Here is a 25,236-nt window from a genome sequence, read left to right as displayed (position 1 = left end):
AAAAAAAAGTTATATGGGTCACTTTACCGGCCATTTACAATTACTGCCTGATTATGCTCTACAGTTCATGTATGCACAGATAATGATACATAGACTGTAGTATCCACAGGGTACTGCTGGGGCTAGTAGAAGGGGAGGTGTCCAGTGTTGTCCCCAGCAGCACCACCACCACCAACAACAACAACACCCCCCCGCAGGCTCAAGTGGGGCTCAGGCCAGGCTGTTCAGGGCTTCACTCAGTGAAACTCCCCAGGCCAGAGACTGCCCAGCCTGTCTGGGCCCCGACTCCATGGCCGGGCTGTCCTGGTAGTGAAAAGGCTTCTTTCTCCTTATCTCCAGCCTGAGCATCTAGTGTCTCAGTTTGTGCTGCTGCCTCTTGCCCTCCTGGCGCACACTACTATGCAAAGACTGCCTGTGTCCCCTTTCTCCTTTCCTGCTGGTGCTGGGGCTGCCGCTGTGTGCTACCAAAGCCACACCTTCACCTGACTGAACTGGCTGCAGTCCCACAGCCTCTTCTTGCTGGCTGTTCATTAAATTTGTCCATTTTTAGCAACATCCTTTTTCTGTTGGAGGCCCAAAACCAGATGCAGTATGCAGATGACCATACACTGACGAGCTCTAAGCAGTGGGGATGACCCCTGCCCTCCCCTGGCTCTCAAGGCTGTGTCCTGCTCACACCAACTTTCTTGCCCTCATTGCTGCCAAGGTGCATCACTGGGAACTGCTCAGCTTGCCCCCTGCAGGTTCCAGAGCCATTAGTTACCCCAGAGCCACACCAGCCCCAGCTTCTCTCCCTGCAGGGCTCTGCCGTCCCAGGTCACGGCCGAGCCTCTTTCTTGCTGAATGTCATGTCCCATCAGCCACTTCCTCCCCATTTTTCAGCTCCCTCTTAAGAGAAGCATGGCCCTTGGCTATATTGACTATCCCGCTCCAGCTTGATGCCATCTGCAGACTTGGCACATGTGTCCTCCATCCCTTCCTAGAGGTCACTGAAGCAGATATCATGCACAGGATGGGCTCCATTTCAGGGCCATTTCTCTTTAATGTTTTCATAAATTACTTGAATGAAGGACCTAAAGGTGTGCTAAGTAAGTTTCCAGGTGACACTAAACAGGGAGGAGACATTGACTCCCTCAAAGGTAGAGGAGCCTTGCAGAGAGATCTTGACAAATTAGAGGGCTGGGCAATTATCAGCTGTGTGAAGTTTAACGAGAGAAATTGCTGGATTCTGAACCTAGGACAGGGCCACCATGAATGTACAAATTAGGGGATGAGGGGCTGCAGAACAGCCCAGCAGAAAGGGATCTGGGAGTTCTGGTAGATGACAAATTGAATTTGAGTCAACAATGTGCTCTGGCAACCAAAAGGGACAACTGTATTCTGGAGTACATCAAAAACAGCATTGCAAGCCAGCTGAAGGATGTGATAGTCGCCGTCAGGCTTCCCACCTCTCTCAAGTCCCTGAACCTCTAGACAGTGGTTGGGGGAACAAAATCCCTCCCACGGTAAGCAAAGAGTAGGTCTGACCACCTGATGGAACTGAACATGTACAATTCAATGACATGAATCCCAGGGTCCTGAGGGAACTGTTGGACACAGCTACCAAGTCACTCTCCATCATACTTGAAAAGTCCTGGCTCTCCGGGGAAGTCTCTGGTGACTGGAAAGAGGAAAACATCTCTCCCATTTTTAAAAAGTGTAGAAAGAAAGACACAGAGAACTGCAGACTGGTGAGCCTCACCTCTATGCCTGGCAAGATCATGGAACAAATCCTCCTGGAAGCAATATTAAGGTACATGCAAGACAAGGAGGTGATCTGAGACAGTCAGCACTGTTTCATCAAGGGCAAATCACGCCTGACCTGGTGGCCTTTGGGATGGAGTGACTGCATCAGCTGACAATGGAAGACTGAACAATGCCATCTACCTGGACTTCTGTAAGGCTTTCAACATGGTCCCACACAATATCCTGATCTCTAAATTGGAGAGAGATGGATTTGAAGAGTGGACTACTCAGTGTACAAGGATTTAACTGGATGGCCACATCAAGAAAGTTGTGTTCAACAGCTCTATATCCAGGTGGAGGCTGGTGATGGAAGCTGGTGTCCCTTGGGGATCTGTTTTGGGACTGGTGCTGTTTAATATCTTTATCAATAATGTAGACAGTGGGATTGAGTGCACCCTCAGCAAATTTTCAGATTAAACCAAGCTGAGTTGTGCAGCTGATGCAACAGAAAGAAGGCATATCATCCAAAGGGACCTGGACAAGCTTGAGAAGTGGGCCCACGGGAACCTAATGAGGTTCATCAAGTCCAAGTCCAAAGTGCTGCAGCTGGACCAGGGCAATCCCAGACAGGAATACAGACTGGGAGAAGAACTCATTGAGAATAGCCCTGCGGAGAAGGACTTGGGGGTTCTAGTGGATGAAAGGCTCAATGTGAGCAAGCAGTGTGTGCTTGCAGCCCAGAAGGCCAACTGTGTCCTGGACTGCAACAACAGAGGAGTAGCCAGCAGATTGAGGGAATGGTTGTCCCCTCTCCTTGTGAGGCCCCACTTGGAGTACTACATCCAGGTCTGGGGTCCCCAAAATAAGAAAGATGTGGACCTGTTAGAGCGAGTCCAGAGGAAGGCCATGAAGGTAATCAAAGCGATGGAGCACTTCTACAAAGAAAGGCTGAACGAGATGGGGATGTTCAGCCTGGAGAAGAAAATGTATACATACTTAGAGTGAGGTTATAAAAAAGTTGGAGAGTGACTTTATATATTAGCAGATAGTGACAGGAGAAGGGGGAATGGCTTTAAACTGAAAGAGGGGATATTTAGATTAGAAGTCATGAGGAAATTCACAGAATCACAGAATTGAAGGGGTTGGAAGGGACCTCGAAAGATCATCGGGTCCAACTCCCCTGCCAAAGCAGGTTCCCTAGTGGAGGCTGCCCGGGTAGGCGTCCAGATGGGCCTTGAATATCCTCAGAGAAGGAGACTCCACAACATCCCTGGGCAGCCTGTTCCAGTACTCCGTCACCCTCACTGTGAAGAAGTTCTTTCTCATGTTGGTGCGGAACTTCCTGTGCTCTATCTTGTGGCCATTACCCCTTGTCCTATCCGCACAAACCACTGAAAAGAGGTGGGCCAAATCCCTATGTCTCCCACACCTCAGGTATTTATACACATTGATGAGATCCCCTCTCAGTCTTCTTTTCTCCAGGCTGAACAGACCCAGGTCTCTCATCCTTTCTTCATAGGAAAGATGCTCCAGGCCCCGTATCATCTTTGTGGCCTTCCGCTGAACTCTTTCCAGGAGATCCCTGTCTTTTTTGTACCAGAGAGCCCAGAACTGGACACAGTACTCCAGGTGAGGCCTGACCAGGGCAGAGTAGAGGGGGAGGATCACCTCTCTTGACCTGCTGGCCACGCTCCTTTTTATGAACGCCAGGATCCCATTGGCCTTCTTGGCCACGAGGGCACACTGCTGGCTCATGGTCAACCTGTCATCCACCAGGACCCCCAGGTCCTTCTCCACAGAGCTCCTCTCCAGCAGGTCGTCCCCCAGCCTGTACTGATACATGCGATTGTTCCTTCCCAGGTGCAGGACTCTACACTTGCTCTTGTTAAACCTCATTTGGTTTCTTCCTGCCCATCTCTCCAGGCGGCCCAGGTCTCGCTGAATGGCAACACAGCCTTCTGGCGCATCAGCCACTCCTCCCAGCTTTGTGTCATTGGCGTACTTGCTGAGGGCAGACACTATTCCCTCATAAAGGTCATCGATGAAGATGTTGGACAAGACCGGACCCAGCACCGACCCCTGGGGAACACCGCTAGTCACAGGTCTCCAGCTGCACTCTGCGCTGCCGATCACCACCCTCTGAGCTCGGCCAGTCAGCCAGTTCTCAACCCACCTTATTGTCCACTCCTCTATCCCACACTTTCTCAGCTTTGCTATCAGGATGTCATGGGAGACAGTATCGAAAGCCTTGCTAAAGTCAAGATAGATGACATCCACTGCTCTCCCCCCATCTACCCAGCTGGTGATGCCATCATAGAAGGCAACGAGGTTGGTGGAGCATGACTTCCGCTTGGTGAATCCATGCTGACTACTCCTCATAACATTCTTCTCTTCCAATTACTTGGAGATGGCATCCAGAACAAGCTGTTCCAACACCTTTCCAGGGACAGAGGTGAGACTGACTGGCCTGTATTTTCCCGGATCCTCCTTCTTGCCCTTCTTGAAGACCAGAATGACACTGGCTATCCTCCAGTCTTCAGGCACCTCTCCTGTTCTCCAGGACCTTTCAAAGATAATAGAGAGTGGTTCGGCTATCACCTCTGCAAACTCCCTTAGCACACGTGTATGCATCCCATCAGGACCCATGGATTTGTGTGCGTTGAGCCCACTCAGATGCTCCCGAACCACTCTCTCGTCAACCAGGGGGGAGCCCTCCATTTCCCAGACCCTTTTTCCTCCCGCCAGGGTCGAGGAGTCCCGGAGGGGAGTCCTTGAAGCAAAGACTGAAGCAAAGAAAGCATTCAGTATCTCCACCTTCTCTGTGTCTCCCGTTACCAGGACACCCCCCCTTGTTCAGCAAGGGACCCACATTATTTACTCAGAGGATGGTGAGGCACTGGAACAGGTTGATCAGATATGTTGTGGACTCCCAATCCCTAGAGGTGTTTCGACAAGTTGGATGAGGCTTTGTGCAACCTGATTCAGTGAAAGGCATCCCTTCCCAATAACAGAAGGCTTGGAGCTAGGTGATCTTTAAGGTCCCTTCCCACTGAAGCCATTTGATGAATATATGATTGTCCTGCTCTACTCTGGTGCAGCCTCACCTCAAGTACTGTGTACATTTTTGGTCACCACAATGTACAAAGGACATCAGACTATTAGAGAATGTCCAAAGGAAGGCAACAAAGATGCTGAAAGGTCTATAGGTCAAGACTCATGAGGAGCAGTTGAAGTCAGTTGGTTTTCAGCCTAGAGGAGAGGAGACTGAGAGGAGACCTTGCTGTAGTCTACAGCTTCCTCATGAAGGATAGCGCAGGGGGAGGCACTGATCTCTTCTCTCTGATGACCAGCAATAGGACATGAGGGTATGGCATGAAGCTGCATCAGAGGGAGGTTCGTATTGGATATTAGCTAAAACTTCTTCACAATGAGGGTGGTTGTGCACTGCAACAGGCTCCCTAGGGAAATGGTTACGTCACCAAGCCTAGCAGAGTTCAAGAAGCATTTGGACAGGATTCTCAGAAATATGATGTTTGATTTTTGGTTGTTCCTTTATGGAACCAGGAACTGGACTTAATGATCCTTGTGGGTCCTTTCCAGGTCAAGATATTCTATGATTTTATGATTTTTTTCCTAAAAACAAAACATTTTTTTTACTTTGTAGTACACAGATGTGTTCTCTTCTTATACAAGGGATCTTTTAGAAAAATTACTAATTACTCTTACACATCTTTCTTTCTGTGAAGAGATTGTGAAGAGACTCTCACTCATTCCCATAGAAATAGGCAACATTTTTCTACACATTTCTTCTATTTTTTCCTATTTCTCAAAAGAAAGTGTGAATTGTAGGGAATTGCAAGCTCCACACAGACTGAATATGCACTTTATGTTGACAGGTTATCTGTCTGTTTAAAGGTTAGATATCAGACTTCTACCTTCTACACAAGGGTATTTTTATCCACATAGTGACATTCTGCAGAAGTCTGTGGAAGATAGGAATTACAGTCACAAATTATTTTTACCAGTTACTTCGTGGTATTTTTAAGTCTCTTACTATACAGAAGAAATGTACTTGTAATATTATAATAAAATTCTACCCTGAAAGTGATTTGTAAGGCAATTATTATCACAATGTAGTTGTCACAGCTGTTCTCAATATGTGCTAAGAATCGCATCTCATACTTTTTTTTTTCTTCAACAATAAGGGCATGACACATTTTATTCTTGAAAAGATAGAAGTGGTGTGGAAGACTGTTTCATGCATTATCAACATCATTATTAACTGAAACTAACATTTCAAAACTTGTATGCCATAATGATTGTATACATTCTAATGACAGGATATATTTTACCGTCTTTTCCCAGTCATAATAAGTTTTCCAGTTATAATAATAACTTTAATATTTAGTGTAGATTTGGAGAAGTAAATGAGAACAACATTTAACCTAGGTAATTTCTGCAACCATTAGACGAGGCTTGAAAACAGAATGTTCTTGACTACCAAAATCAAAGTTACATTTTTAGTTCTTGCAATTAGTAAGTGTTGTCACTAGAAATCCAGATGTATTGATAAAAATTCCAGTCATTAAAAGTGTGCAAATATGTCACTTAATGAGAACGTTACTGAAGATCTCTTCAGTAGGTTGTAACTTTGGGTAGTTAAATCATTCGGTATTCTTAAAGAGCAAGATGTGTTTAGCATCTTAGTTGTGAGCTAAGCAACCCTTTTTCAGAATTGGAAACACGTCATGATTTTAATACTGTGTTATTGAATATTCTATCTTATCTTGTGTAATACTAGCATTTCCCACATAATGCTTTTATATACCTACACACACATACACACACACACACACACACACTTACGATTTCACACATTGGTTAAACTTGCTGGTGTTCAACACCAAACTTCTTTCAACTACATTTCAGCTCTTCGTGTGTTATTTGCACTGTGAAGCATTTGCTTGAAATCCTTGATAATCTGTAATGCGCAAATTAAAACTTTGTTCTTTTTCTGAGTTCAGATTAATTTATTTCATAACACAGTTAATCAATTTGTTTAAAATCAGTAAATTCAATAAAAGCAATATTGTGTGAAATATTCAGATAATAGTTTAAAGGGTTTGGATGATAGGTGTTTAAATAGCCAGATAAACAATTGGAAACACTACTAAAATCTTTTTTCTTTAGTGCCTGGTCAGCCGTTGAACTTCAAGGCAGAACCTGAGTCTGAAACGAGCATATTACTTTCCTGGACGCCTCCACGCTCTGATACTATTTCCAGCTATGAACTAGTTTACAAAGATGGGGAGCATGGGGAAGAGGTAAGAGAAAATATTATACGTCTTTTAAGTACTTGCTAATGAGTTAGTCGTAAATGCTACCATTGGTCACTTTCTTCAGTATGAAAGCCTTGATATTAAACAGTTTGTTATTCCCAGCAGTGAGCCTATTTGACTTCAAATGTGTAAACCGAAAATACCCTTGATGGTTACTAGCAAAGGAAATTTGCTGTTGTTCAAAGGTGTTCACATGGATGTTTCATCCAGTTTCTGATGATACTGATCACGTCTCTCCAAACCTGTTCCTCAACAAAGGCTTGGAAGCAGAGGTGTTTTGTTGAATGTTATACAGTTATTGATACTTTCTTGGACTTACACTTGCACTTTGCAGCCTATTTTCAACCTTTGAGAATATCTATTTGACACCATGGAAGACATTTAATGAAGCTTATTATCTTTCAGTAATCTTTGAGACGATTCTTTTTTTCTCTCTCTAAAAATAAAAAGCTACTATGGGCTTTTTCTATACTACTGTTTCATAAAGAATTTTGAGTTTGAGTGCCTCTGTGCTGTTAGTGTAGAATACACCATTCTTACATCTAATATCAAAACCATGTGGTATTGCCAGATGTCCCAGACAAAAAAAAAAAAAAAAAAAAGAACCTGTCAGTCTCAGAGGAGAGTGTCAACTTCATTGATTTGTGCTGCATCATCATCTCGTTGCCGATGCTTCAGCTGAGCTTATATTTATGACAGCTCCGCACATACACAGTGAATGTACAAGCATGTTTCGTGGATTGGGGGGCAGATCTGTATTTCAGCTCCAGATGCAAGCCCCTGTTTAATACCTTACAGTTGGAATAATTTGTTTCTTAAGGTTTTGAACACCAGCTTAATTACAGTTTTCCCTAAAATCTAAGATTACTCTCATAACAGATACCTGGACTTCACTGTCCTGTGGGGTAACTACAGACACGGCTTTGTTCATGTGTTATTGTCTGAAGATCCTTTTATGATTTATACACACCTATTACTTCTTTAAATAGTCAAAAAATATTTCTGGTTCTGAGTTTTACCCTTTAAGCTGTCTGTTTTAAAAAAAAGATATCGTTCTTTAATGTGTATTTGTTAAAAGTAATGTGTTCATTTTGGGTTTGTTCTGTTTCAGTTTTGATTTTTTTTTTTCTTTCTTGAATTTATATGTTACAATTTTGTGAGATAGGTTATCATCAGAGTATAAAAGCATTTCTTCTGTGGACAACATATTGCATATGTTGATATGCAATTCAGAGTCTCTTACTGAATATTAATCATGACATCTGACTCTCATTACTTACCTGTAGCAACGGGTTTCCACTGAGCCTACCACATCTTATCGCCTGCAAGGCTTGAAGCCAAACAGCTTGTACTTGTTTCGTCTAGCAGCACGTTCTCCACAAGGTTTGGGTGCTTCAACAGCAGAAATCTCAGCAAGAACCATGCAGTCAAGTAGGTGTCTTTCCTTGCTAACTTTAATCTGTTATGTTATATTTGTCAAAGAGATTCATTTAAATAGCCGACACTAACAGCAAGACAAGAAAACAGAATGGTACAAGACATAACATTTATGAATCTTAGTACAGAAAAAAAAATGTTTAAAATACTGTGATCAACTAATATGTGTGTCTTTTCCATAGCTTCCGAAAAAAGACTCTGTAAAGACTTACAGAAAGCCAGTGTCTAAGGAGACAATACTATGCTGTCATAATTTGTTGTTGTTGTTATAATAGGGATAGTAGGGTAATATATTTTATTGTGCAAGTATAGATGGGGAACAGTCCTCCACCCATAAAATACCACCTTCTTACTCTGAAGATTTTCTGTAATACTAGGTTGCTCCAGTGGCATTTCTTCATAGTAAAAAATGTTGCAGAGTGGGCCAATTTGAATGTTTCTGACTGTATCAAAAATTTCCTTATAACTCTTCTTCTATAGTAACTACTCTGAGTTAGAGATTTTTTATCTGGGCTTTTTAAAATGTTCAGTCATTATTGACACCAGTGGAAATATTTTTTCTGACTGGATTCTTATAGAAACAATGTCAATAAGCTCATCACATTTCTGTGCAAATATGATGCAAAAGTTTGGATTTATTTTACAATATTTAAATTAATACTTAACTAAAACAGCCAGGTATGCAAGGATGATATCCAGAATGACTGCATTTACTGGATAAGTTATGCTTTCCTAACAGTTTATACTGTATAATTTGAAAACTTATTGCAATTCTATTTTAGTTTGTTTTTCATTAAATTACCATTTCTTAAAGTAGTATTATTTAAAACAAAAACAAAAAAAACCCTCAGATTCTCAGTTGGCATGATTTTCTTTTTAATTTGCGGTCTGTAATAATTATGATTATATCATCATTATTTGATAGAGTTATATAATTAATAATAATTAATGTAACGGGAGAAGTAGTACTATAGAGCTTAAGTTTAACCAAAGCTAGGTGTGCTTCCGCAACTTTTCTAAGGTATTTGAATAAACATAGAAGACTACCGTGTAACACAAGACTAGTAACAATGCCAGTTTTGACCTCAATAATACAGAATCAATAACTTGATGTAGAAAAGGGTATTTATTGGCTCCTGGAGCCATTTCAGCTACTTAGAATGCTCATGCTCTTATAACATATTGGGTGAAAATTCCCTAAATTGTGCATAAAGAATAAATATTTAGAAACCAAGGTTGTGTGTTCTGCCTATAAGCACATTGCCATTTTTCCCTTCTAAAATACAAAAGTATAGTATTATATCTGAAAAAAGCCTTATGCATACAGATATTATGGAAATTTGATTTCAGTAGTATATAAGCAGATCTCAGTTATTTCTTAAAAGTTTGCAGCAGTTTTAAACATTGTGTATTTTACGAAAAAGTACATACTTCAATAAAACTCATTACACAGGTAGTCTACAGATTATACTGAGTTACATAAAAGCAATATTTTTATTATATTATCATGGATTAAAAATTAATAAGCTTCTGTGAGTTCATTAGCAATATTCACCAGAATACCCTGTTCTCTTTTATCTTGGTTTCAGAGAAAGATGTTACAGGGATTTATTTCTTTATGTACAGGATCCCTGAGGGACATTATGGTTACATTTTACTTCCTCCACAAATCAATGATAAAAGTGGACCAAGTTTTGAGTATTTGATAACTGAATTAGCTTTTTTTTTAAAAAAAAATAAGGCTCACTTCTCTTTTGTAGCCCCCCATCTGCTTCCTCTAGTTAGTTGAAATGCTGGTACATTCCCTCCTGTTTTCTCTTCAGAAGAGCAGAGTACCATACTGAGTAAAAAGCCATTGATCCCTGTGGAAGACCTGTGGGGAACCAAAACGTACATGTGTAAACGCAATAGGTCACAGCAGGGTCCTAGGCCTCCTCTGTTGCTTTAAATTTGTTTGATGTGCCTAGCATAAGTACAAAAAATCCATCTGTTTCTTTTTTCCCTTTAGAATGGGAAGAAAATAGCAGACAAACAGATAAAAAAATAAAAGACCTATAAAGACCTTGCACTGAAAAGTTATGTTTTCCTTGCAAGAGAAATGGCAGAAATGGGGAAGAAGTCCACAACTGCCAGTGAATTTAAACAATGACTCCTTTTTTGGTGCTTTGAGTGCACAGAGTGCTCATTTTTGGTGCTCAGTTACTAAGTACAGACTTCACTAAGGTACATTTAAGTACATGAATGAGTACCTAACTTTCAGTATTGGAATTGCCTCACTGAAAGCAATGGAATGACATACATGTTTAAATGCTGTGGAGCCTGGAAAAGATAACTATGCTAACAGACTCCATAAACTATGAATCAGTAAAGGTGAGCACTTCTGCTCCAGATGAATGCTGGTGAAAAGATGTGAAGTGAGGATCTTTCACCTTTCTGATGAGCTCAGATTGTGAATATAATTTGTAAAATGAATACATGCTTTCTTGACACAGTGTTTGGGGGTAGATATTTGTTTTTCCTATAGAATAATCTACACTACTGGTAGGATTTAATTCTTTGCTAGCGAAGGTGTGTCCAAGAGGAGTTAAAAAAAATAAAACTTGACAGCTGATCTAGGGTAAGTACAAGTTAAAGTCAGAGTCAACAACCCTGTCACTTTTTTCTGGTAGGTAAATCTTTGACTAAGACTTTCTATTGACTGCATGCTTCTGGTATGTTGGCTACAATAAATATTTGAGTAAATGCTTTCCATTTAAACATTATTTTTGGTTGACTTGTGCGAGGCAGACTCAGCAAAAAAAAAAAAAAAAAGAAGAAGAATTTGGTTACGAGAGTGGGGAGGCTGTTTAGAGCAATTTCTAGCAATTACTGCAAGTTTGGGGGTTTCTGTAAAAGGAGAAATATTCTCAAAGTAAACCTGCTTGAAGAGGATATGTCCAAATTTCTAAATAAATACGTCATGCATCGTTTAACATATTATAACTTGCACTAATTGCAATGATTGTAAAGATAGATCAGTAGCCATAGAAGTGTCACGTTTTTCTTTTATTTCAAGAAGAATTTTAATTACAGGTAGGTAATATTATTTTGAGGTTTCGTTTTCATGTATTTCCCCTACATGTTTTTTTTCGCCGTTTTGTTGGTCTATTCATTTTCAGTTTCCTCATGTTAATAAGCCAAGGTGCATATAATTACCTGATGTTTTGCTTTTTAAGTTTCTACTTCTTTTCTTGTTTGGTTTTTATTTTCATTTTGTTGTCTTTTATTTATTTTTATTTTTTTCTTTTGTTCATTTTTTTCAACCACTCCTATCCTTTCACTCAAATCCTCCTTTAACCCACTACTGAAATTAGAGCCATCAGCTCCTCCTCAAGACATTAGTTGCACAAGTCCCAGCTCCACTAGTATTTTGGTAAGTTGGAAACCTCCACCGGTGGAAAAACAGAACGGCAATATCACAGAATACTCCATCAAGTACATTGGGATTGATGGAGAAGATGTCAAACCCCATGAAATTTTGGGAATTTCCTCGGACAGTACCCAATACCTTTTGGAACAGCTGGAAAAATGGACTGAGTACCGGATCTCTGTGACTGCCCACACTGATGTTGGACCTGGCCCAGAGAGCTTAGCAGTATTGATTCGGACAGATGAAGATGGTATGTTGCCTCCACTACATCAGTTTGCACCTCTATGACTCTCTGTCGATCTGCTGTCTTATATGTAGGCTAACAGATTTTTTTTCTGCTTTTTTCTGAAATCGCAGATACTATCACTATTTGAGTTCAGTTTTTTTTTTTTTTTTTTTTTTTTTAATTCAAAGACTTGTGCTTTCAACATTTCAACATTTTTTGTATATCTGGTATATATATATATTTTTTTTAATAGAAAATACTTTTTTTGTTGTTGTTTGTTTTGTCAATGAACTGCATCTGCTGCCCCTTTAAGCCCATACATATCCTTCTTTCTCCTTCTTAAACATAAAAATAACTTACAGAGAGAAAACCTGCAGCCTTTTCTTTGATTTTACAGTCGTTATTTTTAAACACATGAATTTTTCTTCAGATATTTTTTAAACTGCTTTCTTGTTCTGTGTTGTACTTTTTTATTTATTTTGATGTTGTTGTTTTGGGTTGTTTTCTTTTTATTTCTTTTTTTTTCTTTTTTTTTTTTTCTTGGAAATCTGATGCTCCACACATTTTATTTTCTTCCATGCTTGTAAGTGACAGAAGACAACCTTATTATCAACCTCCTTTTTATACTACTGAAAAGAAACAAAGAAAGAAAGAAAGAAAGAACTTATCATACAAAAATAAGGAAACTTTTTTTGGAAATCTTTTGTGTTTTTTATTATTATTGTTATTATTATTATTTCAATTATTGCAATACCTCTTTGTACTGTAATGCTTTGACTCTCAAAGCATCTTCCTTGGCTTTTGTACATTTTTACATGTTTTTCTATTTCTCTAATACTATTTTTTCTTCCATTTTTTGCATCAGTCATGGTTTTTGATCTTTTCACTGAAAGGTAGAGCAGATTGGTTGGGCGTTTTCGTTTGTTGAACTGTTTGTATTCTTCAGAGAAAATGTAGTGAGTCTGCCCTTTAAAAAAAAAAAAAAAAAAAAAGGCAAAAGACATGGGTGGGACAGGTGCCTGTAATTCTGTTTTATCCAATGATGTTGTTCCAGTTCCTAGTGGTCCTCCTCGCAAAGTCGAGGTAGAGGCTGTCAACTCTACTGCTGTTAAAGTGTCATGGCGCTCACCTGTACCCAATAAACAACATGGACAGATCAGAGGATACCAGGTCCACTATGTAAGAATGGAAAATGGGGAACCAAAGGGTCAGCCTATGCTGAAAGACATCATGTTGGCTGATGCACAGGTAACTAGAGCATTTTATGTTATTTTCTAATCACAGTGAGAACCCTTCATTTACTAAAAAGCTATCTAAAACTGTATGGGTTTTTTCTTTGTTTGTTTTATTTTGTTTTGTTTTCCATTTTTTAATCCTACCAGCTTTTTTTTTTTTTTTTTTTTTTTAAATCTCTGTTTAACAACTTTTCAGAATACTTGCATTTAAAGGTTCTTGGAGGAAATCTAGGCACCCTTTTCTGTAGAGGTGCGCACAGAAATCTTAAGCAGTGTCGTTCTGCTGGCTCCCATAAACCTGGAGACTGCATCGTACATCTGTTCTCTGAAGTTGTAAAGCATCATAAGTATCTAAGCCAGGTCACATCCAGTGCATCAAAATGTGCAGTCTGATCCAACTGCCTTATATTTCGTTTTTTAAATAGAGAGTACAGAGCCAAATGAGAAGCCTATGCTACTCCATTATAACGGTGGTTCTATCATTGTTGCATATCTACCTCATCATGCAGTTCACATGAAATGAATGTATTTTTGTGACTTTGGAAATCACTGAAGTATTTATACTTGTCATTATTCATATCATTAACTGTGCAATAAAATTTGGAAATTAGTTTAAATAGGTTTGGGGTTATCTATAATGCAAAATTGCCCATCTGTCATATAAATTATGAGACATGATGAAAGCACAAGCCTGATCACATCAAGTTTTAAAAACTTCTAAATATAGTACTTTACTGATTACACCAGCACTCCATAAAAGTGAAGATTCCCAAAGCTCCTAGTGCTGGAGGAATGAGCCTATGCTGAAATTATTTTCATGTGCACACCTCTCACAGCTAGCTCTCAATTTGTGACTGGGATGAAGGGAAATGATCAACTTCGCATAAAGTTAAATAGAGAAATCCTACACTCTTAAGCATTTCATGTGAATAAATTTTGTTTTGTTTTGTTTGGTTGGTTTTTTTCTTCCTTATTTTTTGTCTAGGCTTAGTTCTAAACTTCAGCTCTGTAGATAAGTTTTTGAGAACAGATCCCTTATGCACTCCATTTGGCTGGCAAGCCAGTTCCCAAAGTATTGTATCAATTCCTGGTGGTCCTTGTTACTCTTTTGCCTCCCTGTCTACCAATATATATGTACTTATCTATTTTTCCAAAACATAGTGTTCTTACAGCTTAAATTCAGTGAAAAGAAAGATGGAAAAGGGTAAGTGGGTAGGAAGGAAAAGGAAGAGGAAATGGAAAAAGATTATTCTCTATGCTTCATTTTTGGTTGCTCATATTTTCAGTTTCAGCTATGTGGGGTAGTAGTATTAAATCATTTTAAACCCTAGAAGGTCAGAAAGGGGAGACTAGATGTGATATTGAAACACAAATATCATAAAGGCAGAAGTCATATTTCCCTTTATCCAAGTTTGGTTTTGAACTGCATTTTTGTCTTTGAGTTACTTTAGATAGTCACCTCCTTTCTCCTCCCACCACTCCTTCCTTCATTTACTGTTAAGATCAAGGCTTGTGCAGGGCATGAAGTCTTTGGGTCTTTGGCAGTAAAAGACTTTGGTATGGTTAGATTTCAAGATTAAAAAATCATGTCATCCTGCTATTAATAAGCCCCTGAATTAATTTGGGAAAACCAAGCATATAGACTAGTGTCTAAATATGCTAGGTAGACCAGTGACTTTACTGATGCAGTCTATCATGAAATAGTATTATATGGTACAGGAAGATTCATTAATTCTTTTGTCTTTCAAGGAAAGAAAAGTAGCTGTTTTTTGAGGGGACCAGAAGTGGGATTAAAAATGCCTGGCCTGATTACATTAGCCATATTCTACATGATTCTACACAATTAATTAAAATTCTACATGATTTTTCCAGACATCTTTCTTATTTATTTTACTATTAAGAAGAAACAGGCTACAAATTCTCTTCATTTCTTTTGTTTTTTCTTTCCAACATTCTTTACTCTCAATCAGTGGGAATATGATGATACTACTGAACATGTGAGTAGTTTTTGACTGGCCAGAAAAAGCGTATGTTGTTTTTTGGTTTTGTATTTTTTTGTTTTTCGTGTTTGCTTGTAGCCTCTCTTTATTTTTTTTTTCTTTCGTTATGTGCAGAGATGCATGTACTAACATAAAAGTATGTTTTTGTTTTTGTTTTTTTCCTGTATGGCACTTCTGTCCCCCTTCATGCCCAAGGGAGAGTGGGGGTTGTTATTGCTTGTTTGTTCTGGGGTTTAGCATGGTGCTGAAATTTCAGAAATGGTTTACGTTTTCTTATTTTTGTGGCTGTTACTAACTTTGACTCACATTTTCTCCTCAAAAGAAAGTGGTAGAAAAATAAGAAGAAGACTAAATAAATTAAAAAAAAAAAAAAAAGATGGTTTGTAATGGCATAGCAATAATCAAAAGTTTTACTATATTCATTCTGAGTGATTTTTTGTGTAGATGAAGGTTGAAGTCAGTTGTGCTTCCTTTTTAGTAATTCAATAATTCCATGTTATATTTTATCAGGAATGTCATATGCCCTGCATTGTTCATGCCTAAGTAATATGTGTTTGCTGTATCCAAGTTAAACTTCTAAAAGACAATGCAGTCACATCTCTGTTACACCATGAAGTACTGCTTGTTTTAGATGAGACTGGTAGCTTCATCACTGTTTAAAATGATTTTTTGTTTGTTTGTTTTCATTTTGTTTGTTTTGTTTTTGTTTTTGCCTTTTGCAGTTTTATTCTGCTAATATCTGGTGAAGAGTACTTCTGAAAGGAAAAAATTGTCTTACTGATTCTGGCCTTTAGGTTCAATTCAATTCTGAAATAGATTCTAAGGAGTGGTTTTGTTTGTTTGTTTGTTTGTTGTTGTTTTGTTATTTGGTGTTTGATGGTTTTCTGGGCTTTTTTTTTTGTGTGTTTTTCTTTCGTTAGAGTGATTTTTCCCCATTTCCTCTGGTCATTACCTTGTTATTTCTACATTGCTAATACGGGACTGCAAATACAATACCAAGTTCTAATCAAATCTGTACTGAGCTCATACTCAGAATCTGGAAAAATTCATGTACTGTGTATAGTCTGACCCATAATATCTATATTAAGTTTTATAGAGGACACATAAATATACTGTCTCTCTGACAACAGTGGAATTTAATGTAAATCCATTCAGGCATGTGAATGCCTGGACGTACAGGAGTAGTCCAGTGGTTAAAAACTGGAAGCAGATGAGTCAGGAAATCTGGGCCAATCAGTTTCCTCTAAACACTGTTCATTTATATTTACATATAAAGTTTAATTATTTTGTGAGTGTCAAGGCTTAACTCCCTCTACCTGCCCTTACAACATGATGTAAGATTAATTCATTTCAGTTGGCTGACCCTTTGCCATCTTATGTGTGTATATGTGGCGTGTCTGTGTGTGTGCATGTGCTAGCTGAAAAGTTACTTGTTTTCTAGCTGCTGTCAGCTGTTAGATTTATTCTCTGATCGTATTTTTAATGATATTTTAGGTAGCTCTTCTAGACTTTAAAAGTGATCTGTTTCTCAAGTTTTTTTAGATGTTTAGATGCAAATTCCAACCAGTAACACAGGTTGCAAATAATGTGTTATGAAAGGAAAGAAGCTTTCTTGTTCAGCTGAACCATAGGGACATAAAAAGTTTGGATACAATTGCAACATGCTTATATGTAGGCCTTTTATAACTATGTCAGTAATGACCTGTAAATGACTAAGTTAAAATATATTTCGTTTCTACACATGCATGCGTTTCACAGTATCAGTAAGATTCCTAAGGCAAGGTATTTCAGAAGGGCTTATTCACTGTTCACACCACTAAGCCTTTGGCCTTATGCCTTAATCTATCCAAGGCATTCTGTTTAGAAGTGTGCTGTTGTTTATTGCTTAAGTGAGTGAAATACCACATTATGAAGTATTTCCCACAAAACAGTCTGTTGGTGTTCTCAAATGCTTGCTAGCACTTCCAGTAGCACAAAAGTGTGTGCACTGCATGTATTATACAGAGGTTATCTTAAAGATTCAGTGCTCTCCTTAAAAAAAAATAAAAAATAAAAAATAAAAAAATCTTGTTTTATTTCTTCTTAGGAAATGATAATTTCTGGGCTTCAGCCTGAAACTACATACTCCTTCACTGTGACAGCCTACACAACAAAAGGTGATGGAGCACGCAGCAAGCCCAAACTTGTATCTACTACTGGTGCAGGTAATACTCATATAATCTCTGAACAAATCCTTACACTTGTTCTAGCTTTTTATTACTGCTGTTTGGAAGTCTTCTGTAGTGTGGAAAATGTTTATAGGACAAAGTTTTTTTTCTGTTTCGGTATTGGGCCCTTCATTTATTTAGGCAAAAATAGAATCACTGTCCCCCTTTCTCCCTCTCTCAGTTCTAGAAACAATCAGAAAGTGATATTTATGCTTTCTAGTAGCTCTTCCATTTTGATTGGTGTCTTCCTGGAGAGGAAAAATGACAGATTCACTGCTGAGAAAGATATTTGAAAAAATTTGCATTTGGTATTTATACTGATTGACTTAATTTTTAAAACTGAACATAGAGCACATCTTGCACTGATTTGAGAAATACTATATTTAGTCTTATCAGCTGCCTTGGCAAAATCTCCATCTTGGTGGCTAGATAAACCGTATAGTTGCATCTCAGATCTGACCTTTCAGTCGTTACTCTTGACACGTACTGAATCATCCACTCCAACCTCTTGTTTCCTGAATTCTCCTAGTCTGGAAAAAAAAAATGTGATGTATACTTCTTAATTGCATTTGAACTTGATTTAGGAAAGGTGGCATTTGATGTATTAATCTTTTTAAAGTTCAGTTTCCAATTTGAATAAACACAGTTATATTGACCATGACAGTTATCTCCTAGATACAAGCACAGGCTATGCAAACCTGCTTGCAAAACTTGAAACCTCTATGCATTTAGTCATTACTGTTGTTCATGAATCATGTTTCCAAGATCTCTGATGCTTTTTTAGAAAATCAAACAAATCTTGTGTCCCATAAAATCCCAAGTGACTGAAGAGCAATGGAGAATCAGAGGCATGCATGTAAATTCAGATATATCACACTGTCCTTACCATTTACTTCACTTTGTAGACAAGTAACTCTTTCTGCTGGTCTCTAGAGTAACAGCTAGTTACCATTTTGCTCTTTCCTATCTTCTGGTGTATATGAAAACCTATTTGCCTTGCTGTTACATCTTGCCATCATTGAGCTCGTTTTGTAAGGAAAATTCACATGCAGGTATTTGAAAAAGGAAACATTAAATACATTCAGTATCAAGAATTTCCAGCTCACTGTTCTTTTGAGAATTCATCAGGCAGATGAAGGAATGATGAATGCAATAATACCAAGAGCTTGTAGGTTTGAAGTACACCCTTCTGTTCTCTCAGAGTTTCCATTTTTTTTCCCCTGAAAATGAGCTATTTAAATACTAAAATAAAACTAATGATGGATCTGACATTCAAGTTTAATTTTTAAACGTATAAATCAGGTACAGCTGTATGAAAATGAGTGAGATTATATCAGTAAAATATAGCATATGTTAAAGGTGAGTAAAGATCTGAATGTTTACTTTACAAGCTTACTATTCATGAGCAATGACTTAAAAGCAGTTGTTCAGATGATAACTATTCAGTTTTATCTTTTTCGTTGTATAAAAGCAACATTTACATTATTAGGCAGGAAAAAAATCACCAAAGGTAAATGTGCCTACAGTACAGGAACTGCAATTATTAGTGAAGTCACACAGTGTTGTTAACATCTTCATTCCAAGGTACATTTTCATCTTTTACTCAGTTTTGTTTCCTGGTTTTAGAAATGAAATGAAAGAAAAAATGTTACTGAAGACTTTTTAACTCAAAGTACTTGAAAATTTTAAATTGGTGATAATTAGTGATAATGCTTACAGTTAGTTAAATGCAGATAATACATGATTAACAAGATATTGACAAAATTAAAAGACTTACCTTTCAATAATGTAATGCAATTTTTCTCAAATTGGATAAGACCTGTAATTTCTGAGTCTCATAACACAACAGCTTATGTCTTATTTGGAATTGAAATTGTCCTCTGTACTGGACAAAACTCTTGAAATACGAAGTTCAGTCTAAGTTTCACCCATGAACAACTATAAATCTTGCATTAAAAAACCAATGTTTCAAAAAGATTCATACCTGATTTTTTTTTTTTTATGTCTAAGAGGAGCAAATTGTCATGAAGACAGATGGTGCATTTCATGGCAACTAACAGAAACAAGTTACTTTGTGTACTTTCACAAAGGCAGCTTGCATGTGCTTCTTCTAACAATACCATGACATTACAACTGGCTGATGTAATGACTGACACAGAAGGACATAACTGTGATTTGAGAAACATCTTGCTATGTAGTTAGGAAGGTGGACTTCAATAGATGAGGAAAATATAATTTTCATGGAAAATTAATTTCATTTGCATTCTTGACAAATACAAATATTGTTATGGGAAGAATGACAAATACAAATATTGTTATGGGAAGAAATTTCTAGAGAGCTATTTCACGCCAGTTTTATATTTAGGACTATGCAGAACCCTACTGTTTGTCCCACAATATACACAAGTGATAATACTAAAAGAAAGTAGAGACTGAAAGTTATCAAGACATAAAAAGAAAGAGGAAAACATTTTATTTCTCTATCATAGAACCATAGAATGGTTTGTTTGAAGGCACCTTAAAAATCATTTGGTTTCAAAAAGTTCCTCCTCAGCTTTCCTGTAGGCCCCCTTAGCTACAGGGGGCTACAGCTTAGCTACAGGAACCAAGAAGGCTCTCTCAGCCCTTCTTTGTAGGAGAGTCCTCTGGACTCACTCCAACAGGCCCTTGTCCTCCCCAGAGTTCCATGTATCAGTTCTATGTTGACAAAAAGGAAATTTACTTACTGCAGAATCATATACGTTTCATATTAAAAAAAAAAAAAAAAAAAAAAAAAAAAGGTGAACATAGTTATTTACCACTTTAATCACGGGGTAGTTTTAATGGAAAAGTGAGCTCTATCAGTTCTTCTGATCAGGAATAAGTATTGATATTTTTTCTTTGTCTGTACAGAATGGTTAAAAAAAAAAATAGCACTAACTGCCACCGGAAAAAAAAGAAAAAAAAAATCACATATTTAATTTAGTGACATCTTCCAGCAGTCTTTCTTCTAGAAAGCAGAAGGAGTTGTTATTCTATTTGTGTGGACTCTTTTTCTCTTTCATATGCTCCATTATCTTCAGTAGTATGTGAGGGAGAAATGTAGAGACATATATGGCCTGCAAAAGGCCTTTGGAGCCTTTTCTTTGTTCCATAAAGCCTCATAATAATCAATAAGGAAAAGTCAGAGAGATATTCTCTATGTAACAACAAGTGTAGGAAAAAGCATACACAATTCCTAGGAATATATTGGCAGGTAAACTAGGAAGAACATTTAAAAGGAAGGATAATTGGAAAAATTATATAAAAACTAGCTACAATTCGTACACAATTAGGGGTAGTGTCAGGACTTATGACAGATGCAACAAGAAGAGCTTATTAAATGCAGAATTTCCCTCAAGCCATACCATTCCTCTCTCCTTACTCCTAATTCATTTTGGAATGGTAGTCAGAAGTTCTGACAATAAGAATCTGATTTGTTGGGTGCCTGAGAACTGAAGATAAGTAATAAAACCCACTGAAGTGTTTAAATACAGGAACTCACGATCCAGAGCTCACGGTACAGCAATTACATTCACTTGGGAAGGCTTTGAACGTGCATGGAACTAATTAGTCTTCGTGGAAGACTGTTATCATAGCACTACTACTCCCCAAACCAGTCTAGTTTCTTGACCTGTCAGGTATTGGCACAAAACACCAAATATCTGAGTACTGTTATGGATATTCTTAATTACCAAATATATTTTAAAATTACGTTCTATTACAACTGAGTAATTATGTCATGAATATAGAAATTAAATATATAAGTATGTAAGCAAATGTGAATAAATGAATGCATTAAAAATAATAATAATAATAATAATAATAAAACAGACACGGTAAATGAAAGCTGCTGATATCAAGACCCCAAAAATGTATACCATATTAGCTGTAATAGCATTTCACCCTAACATAGATTTATAATGGTTCTTTACTATGAATATGCCCACCACACTTTTAAATGGGTCTGAACCTATCTAAAAGATGAATTAGCACAAGCGGGCCTGTTAGGTCCCAATTAAGAATTTGAGCGTATCTGGTGTGCAGGTACAGAACAGCATCCAGTAAACTTAGTCTTCCTCAGAAGAAACCCAGTTCATCTGTACCAAAACATGCTGGAAACTAGTTCAACAGGTGATAAGCAGGGACAATCAAGAAATTAAATTCAAAACCTTGCTACCACTCCAATCTGAAACATCCCATGCTGGAGTTCATTTATGTACTGAAAATGATATGGTAGGGTGCTATGGTATCTGTGGTAGTGAATGATTGTCACTAGGTTGGCCTTACTTCCCTTCTTCAACATTTTTAACTTTCAATGGCAAGAATTATGTTAAACAGATTTACAAACTCATAACTTCTCCATTATTATTATCACTGTTATTACTGTTATTGTTATTAATTATTTTTCAATTTACATGAACAGCAGAAACGTACCTTGGATTAATTTAATGAATATTTTTGACAGTACTCTTTATTTTTCAAGCAAAGATTTGTAAGTCAGACACAACTACTCATAAGATGTGTGTTTGAAGTTTTACTTCTTGACTGGTGTTCCTGTGCCACTGAATGTTCTTTGTATTTAGTAAGGGAAGGCATGGTATTTAGAATGGTAAGGGAAGAATACAATGGACAATAAATGCCTTTACTATCATAATTCACTACACACTTTGACTCAGTAGTACAGGAGGCAGACATTATTTCTTCCATAAGGTAGTGATCTGTGGAACAAAGAGTGAGGGAAGAAAAAATTATCTATATTCCTTTTAAAACTAGACTCAAGAACTTTATGTGCAATTCTGTTTGTATTTATTATCATCTTTAAATAACATTGTGCTACAGTTCCAGGCAAACCTCGGCTTGTGATTAGCCACACACAGATGAACACAGCTCTAATTCAGTGGCACCCTCCTGTGGACACCTTTGGGCCGCTACAGGGTTACCGCCTGAAGTTTGGTCGCAAGGATGTGGATACATTTACAACCATGGAGTTCTCAGACAAGGAAGATCACTTCACAGCCACAGACATTCATAAAGGAGCTTCTTATGTCTTCAGGCTCTCAGCTAGAAATAAAGTGGGCTTTGGGGAGGAGATGGTTAAAGAGATTTCTGTTCCTGAAGAGGTACCCAGTGGATTTCCCCAAAATCTCCACTCAGAAAGCTCTACTTCTACATCAGTTCAATTAACTTGGCAGATGCCACTCTTGGCAGAGAGAAATGGCATTATCACCAAATACACCGTCTTGTACAGAGATATCAATGTCGCTTACCAGCCAGTTGAACTCCCTGTTGTTCCTGCCGATACCTCTATGACGCTTTCTGGCTTAAAACCAGATACCACATATGATGTAAAAGTACGTGCCCACACAAGCAAAGGGCCTGGTCCATATAGTCCAAGTGTCCAGTTCAGGACACTACCTGTGGATCAAGGTAGGATTTGTCTGCTTATGGCGTTGACCTTTAAAGGAGTATCGGTCTTTGGATATCAGTGTTTTTGAAGCTGTAAATAAAACTGACTGGCCCATTCATAAAAATAGTTTCAACAAACACACAAGGTAAAGTATGTAAATCTTAATATGTTTTGGATGCCTTAGAATTCAGTTGTCCCTTGCCAAGAAAGTTCTGGCTAACATCTTCACAATTTGTTCAGGTAAGGAGAACTTAAATGTTGGGTTGTCACTAGATAAGAGCAAGAGTGAGTTAGAACGTTGCATTTAAGTATGAGCAAACAGGTAGGAGAATTTAATTAATGTTGTTTCTTTGGCCTAAATGGAAAGCTAAAACTCCCAGGTAGCCATGGAAAATCTAAACTACATGATGTTGTTTATATACATTTCCTTTTTTTCAGCAGTGTTTGCAAAAAATTTTCATGTTAAAGCAGTAATGAAGACTTCTGTTTTGCTGTCTTGGGAAATTCCAGAAAACTACAATTCAGCCTTGCCTTTCAAAGTAAGTTGCTTTCTGTTTGTTAGAGAGAAACTAGAGGATGACATTCAGCTGGCTAAGTAGCTTATTGAACATGTAGCTTTTTTGGTATTGCTGTTTTTAAGAATGCAAACTAAACAGCAATATTGACCCAAGCTGCTAAATTCAGTCCTTTGGCAATTCCTGTTGTCATGGCAGTATTTCCAAGTCAGTCTGATAGTGGTTGTTATTCATGGTATGAACACGTTGCTAATCTGTAGTTCGTTGCTACTATATTTTAGACTAGATAGTGAAAAAGGTAATTTTATTTTTATTGTTACTCTTTTCTGTAGTAACTATTAACTGTGTGCTGTGTTCTTCATCTCCTCACATTTTCAATAACACACTTTTGGAGTATAACTCTTCTATTCCACTAACTATAGCATTAGCCAGATAAAGAGACTCAATGTAAATTGCAGTCTGACCTGTCATTACTTCTGTGTGACTTCTGTGTGACTCTCCATCACCTTTTTCATCTCTGGCAGTAGCCAGGAAAGAGCAATATTTTATAAAATAAATATTGCAAAAACCTTTCTGAATATCGAGTATGAATGGAATAAATCAAGGTAACTTTAAGGACAAGTTTGCCTTGATATAAATTATGCGTTCAAGCAAAGCTACTGAATTTGAATAAGTGAAATTGGATTTCAGGAGTGCTTGCTCTACTTTGAATTAATATAGAGTGGTTGTTTTTTTTTCTGCCCATAACAAGCAGTTTAATTGTAGTAATGAATTTAGTAGTATCTTACAGCCTAAAATGCCCAAAATTTTCTTTTTAAATTTATAGCTAGACTCATTCCTGAATTCAGTGTGATGATATCAGTTGTCTTCCCTGTTAACAAAAAACACATTTGATTTCTATATTAACTTAGATCCTTTATGATGATGGCAAAATGGTGGTGGAGGTTGATGGACGTGCTACTCAAAAGCTGATCACTAACTTGAAGCCAGAGACATCGTATTCATTTGTGCTGACAAACAGAGGAAATAGTGCTGGAGGTCTTCAGCACAGAGTGACAGCAAAGACTGCACCAGACGTGCTTCGTACTAAGCCAGTCTTCATCGGAAAGACCAACTTAGATGGCATGATAACTGTGGAACTTCCAGAAGTACCATCAAATGAGAATATAAAGTGAGTGAGTGAATGACATTGCATTTATCTCCAGAAAGATGATCATTCTTACTATTCTCCTAATAAAACCTGAACCTGTAGTGGTGGACCAGGGCTTTATTCCTCAAAACAACACAGAATACAGTATTCTGTAGTAGTATTTGGACTAACAATGTATAAAAGTTTGTTACTCAGCAAAGGACGTAGTAAACTCTGGTTGGAAATATATGGCTAAAGGTTGTTGTGGGAGTGTTGCCATGGAGGTCGACAAGCTCCATGGTTGGTGATAACATCAGACTCTTAACGATGAGGCCATCAGAAATGTAAAGAGTTTAGAGGGAAAAAAGAAGGGTGATTCAGGAGATGCCTTGCCATCTCGGTTGCTTCTTCTCCAGCCATTAAGGCATGGAAGTTGCTGGGTATTTGTGGTTGCCAGGCAAAGTTTTTTGACCAATGAATAGTTAGTGGAAAAGTACTGCTGTGGGGTGAATGGTATAAGAAGGGAGCCTGTCCTCAATATGGGAATGCAACAAGGATAATGAAGTTATGCCCTCAGTATGAGAGA

The 25,236-nt window shown here is 37.9% G+C and overlaps 1 protein-coding gene across 38 annotated transcripts in view; it reads left to right on the top strand.

Annotated features, from left to right (window-relative positions):
- Nucleotides 1–25,236, top strand: part of PTPRD (protein tyrosine phosphatase receptor type D) — a 1,327,869-nt gene that overhangs the window by 1,263,006 nt on the left and 39,627 nt on the right. For 26 of the 38 annotated variants that reach the window (XM_066988378.1, XM_066988384.1, XM_066988352.1 and 23 more), the window contains 9 exons: nt 6,916–7,049; nt 8,351–8,495; nt 11,855–12,160; nt 13,191–13,384; nt 15,342–15,368; nt 17,458–17,575; nt 22,439–23,026; nt 23,445–23,545; nt 24,433–24,692. In XM_066988378.1, coding sequence (XP_066844479.1) covers nt 6,916–7,049; nt 8,351–8,495; nt 11,855–12,160; nt 13,191–13,384; nt 15,342–15,368; nt 17,458–17,575; nt 22,439–23,026; nt 23,445–23,545; nt 24,433–24,692 — 1,873 coding nt within the window. The remainder of the gene's footprint in view (nt 1–6,915; nt 7,050–8,350; nt 8,496–11,854; nt 12,161–13,190; nt 13,385–15,341; nt 15,369–17,457; nt 17,576–22,438; nt 23,027–23,444; nt 23,546–24,432; nt 24,693–25,236) is intronic. The other 12 variants (XM_066988367.1, XM_066988369.1, XM_066988374.1 and 9 more) reach the window with 6 other exon arrangements.

This window comes from Anser cygnoides, chromosome Z (assembly GCF_040182565.1).
Source record: "Anser cygnoides isolate HZ-2024a breed goose chromosome Z, Taihu_goose_T2T_genome, whole genome shotgun sequence".
NCBI classification, from domain to species: Eukaryota; Metazoa; Chordata; class Aves; order Anseriformes; family Anatidae; genus Anser; species Anser cygnoides.
Note: the sequence above shows the minus strand (reverse complement) of the source record. Positions and strands in the feature narration are given on the sequence as shown.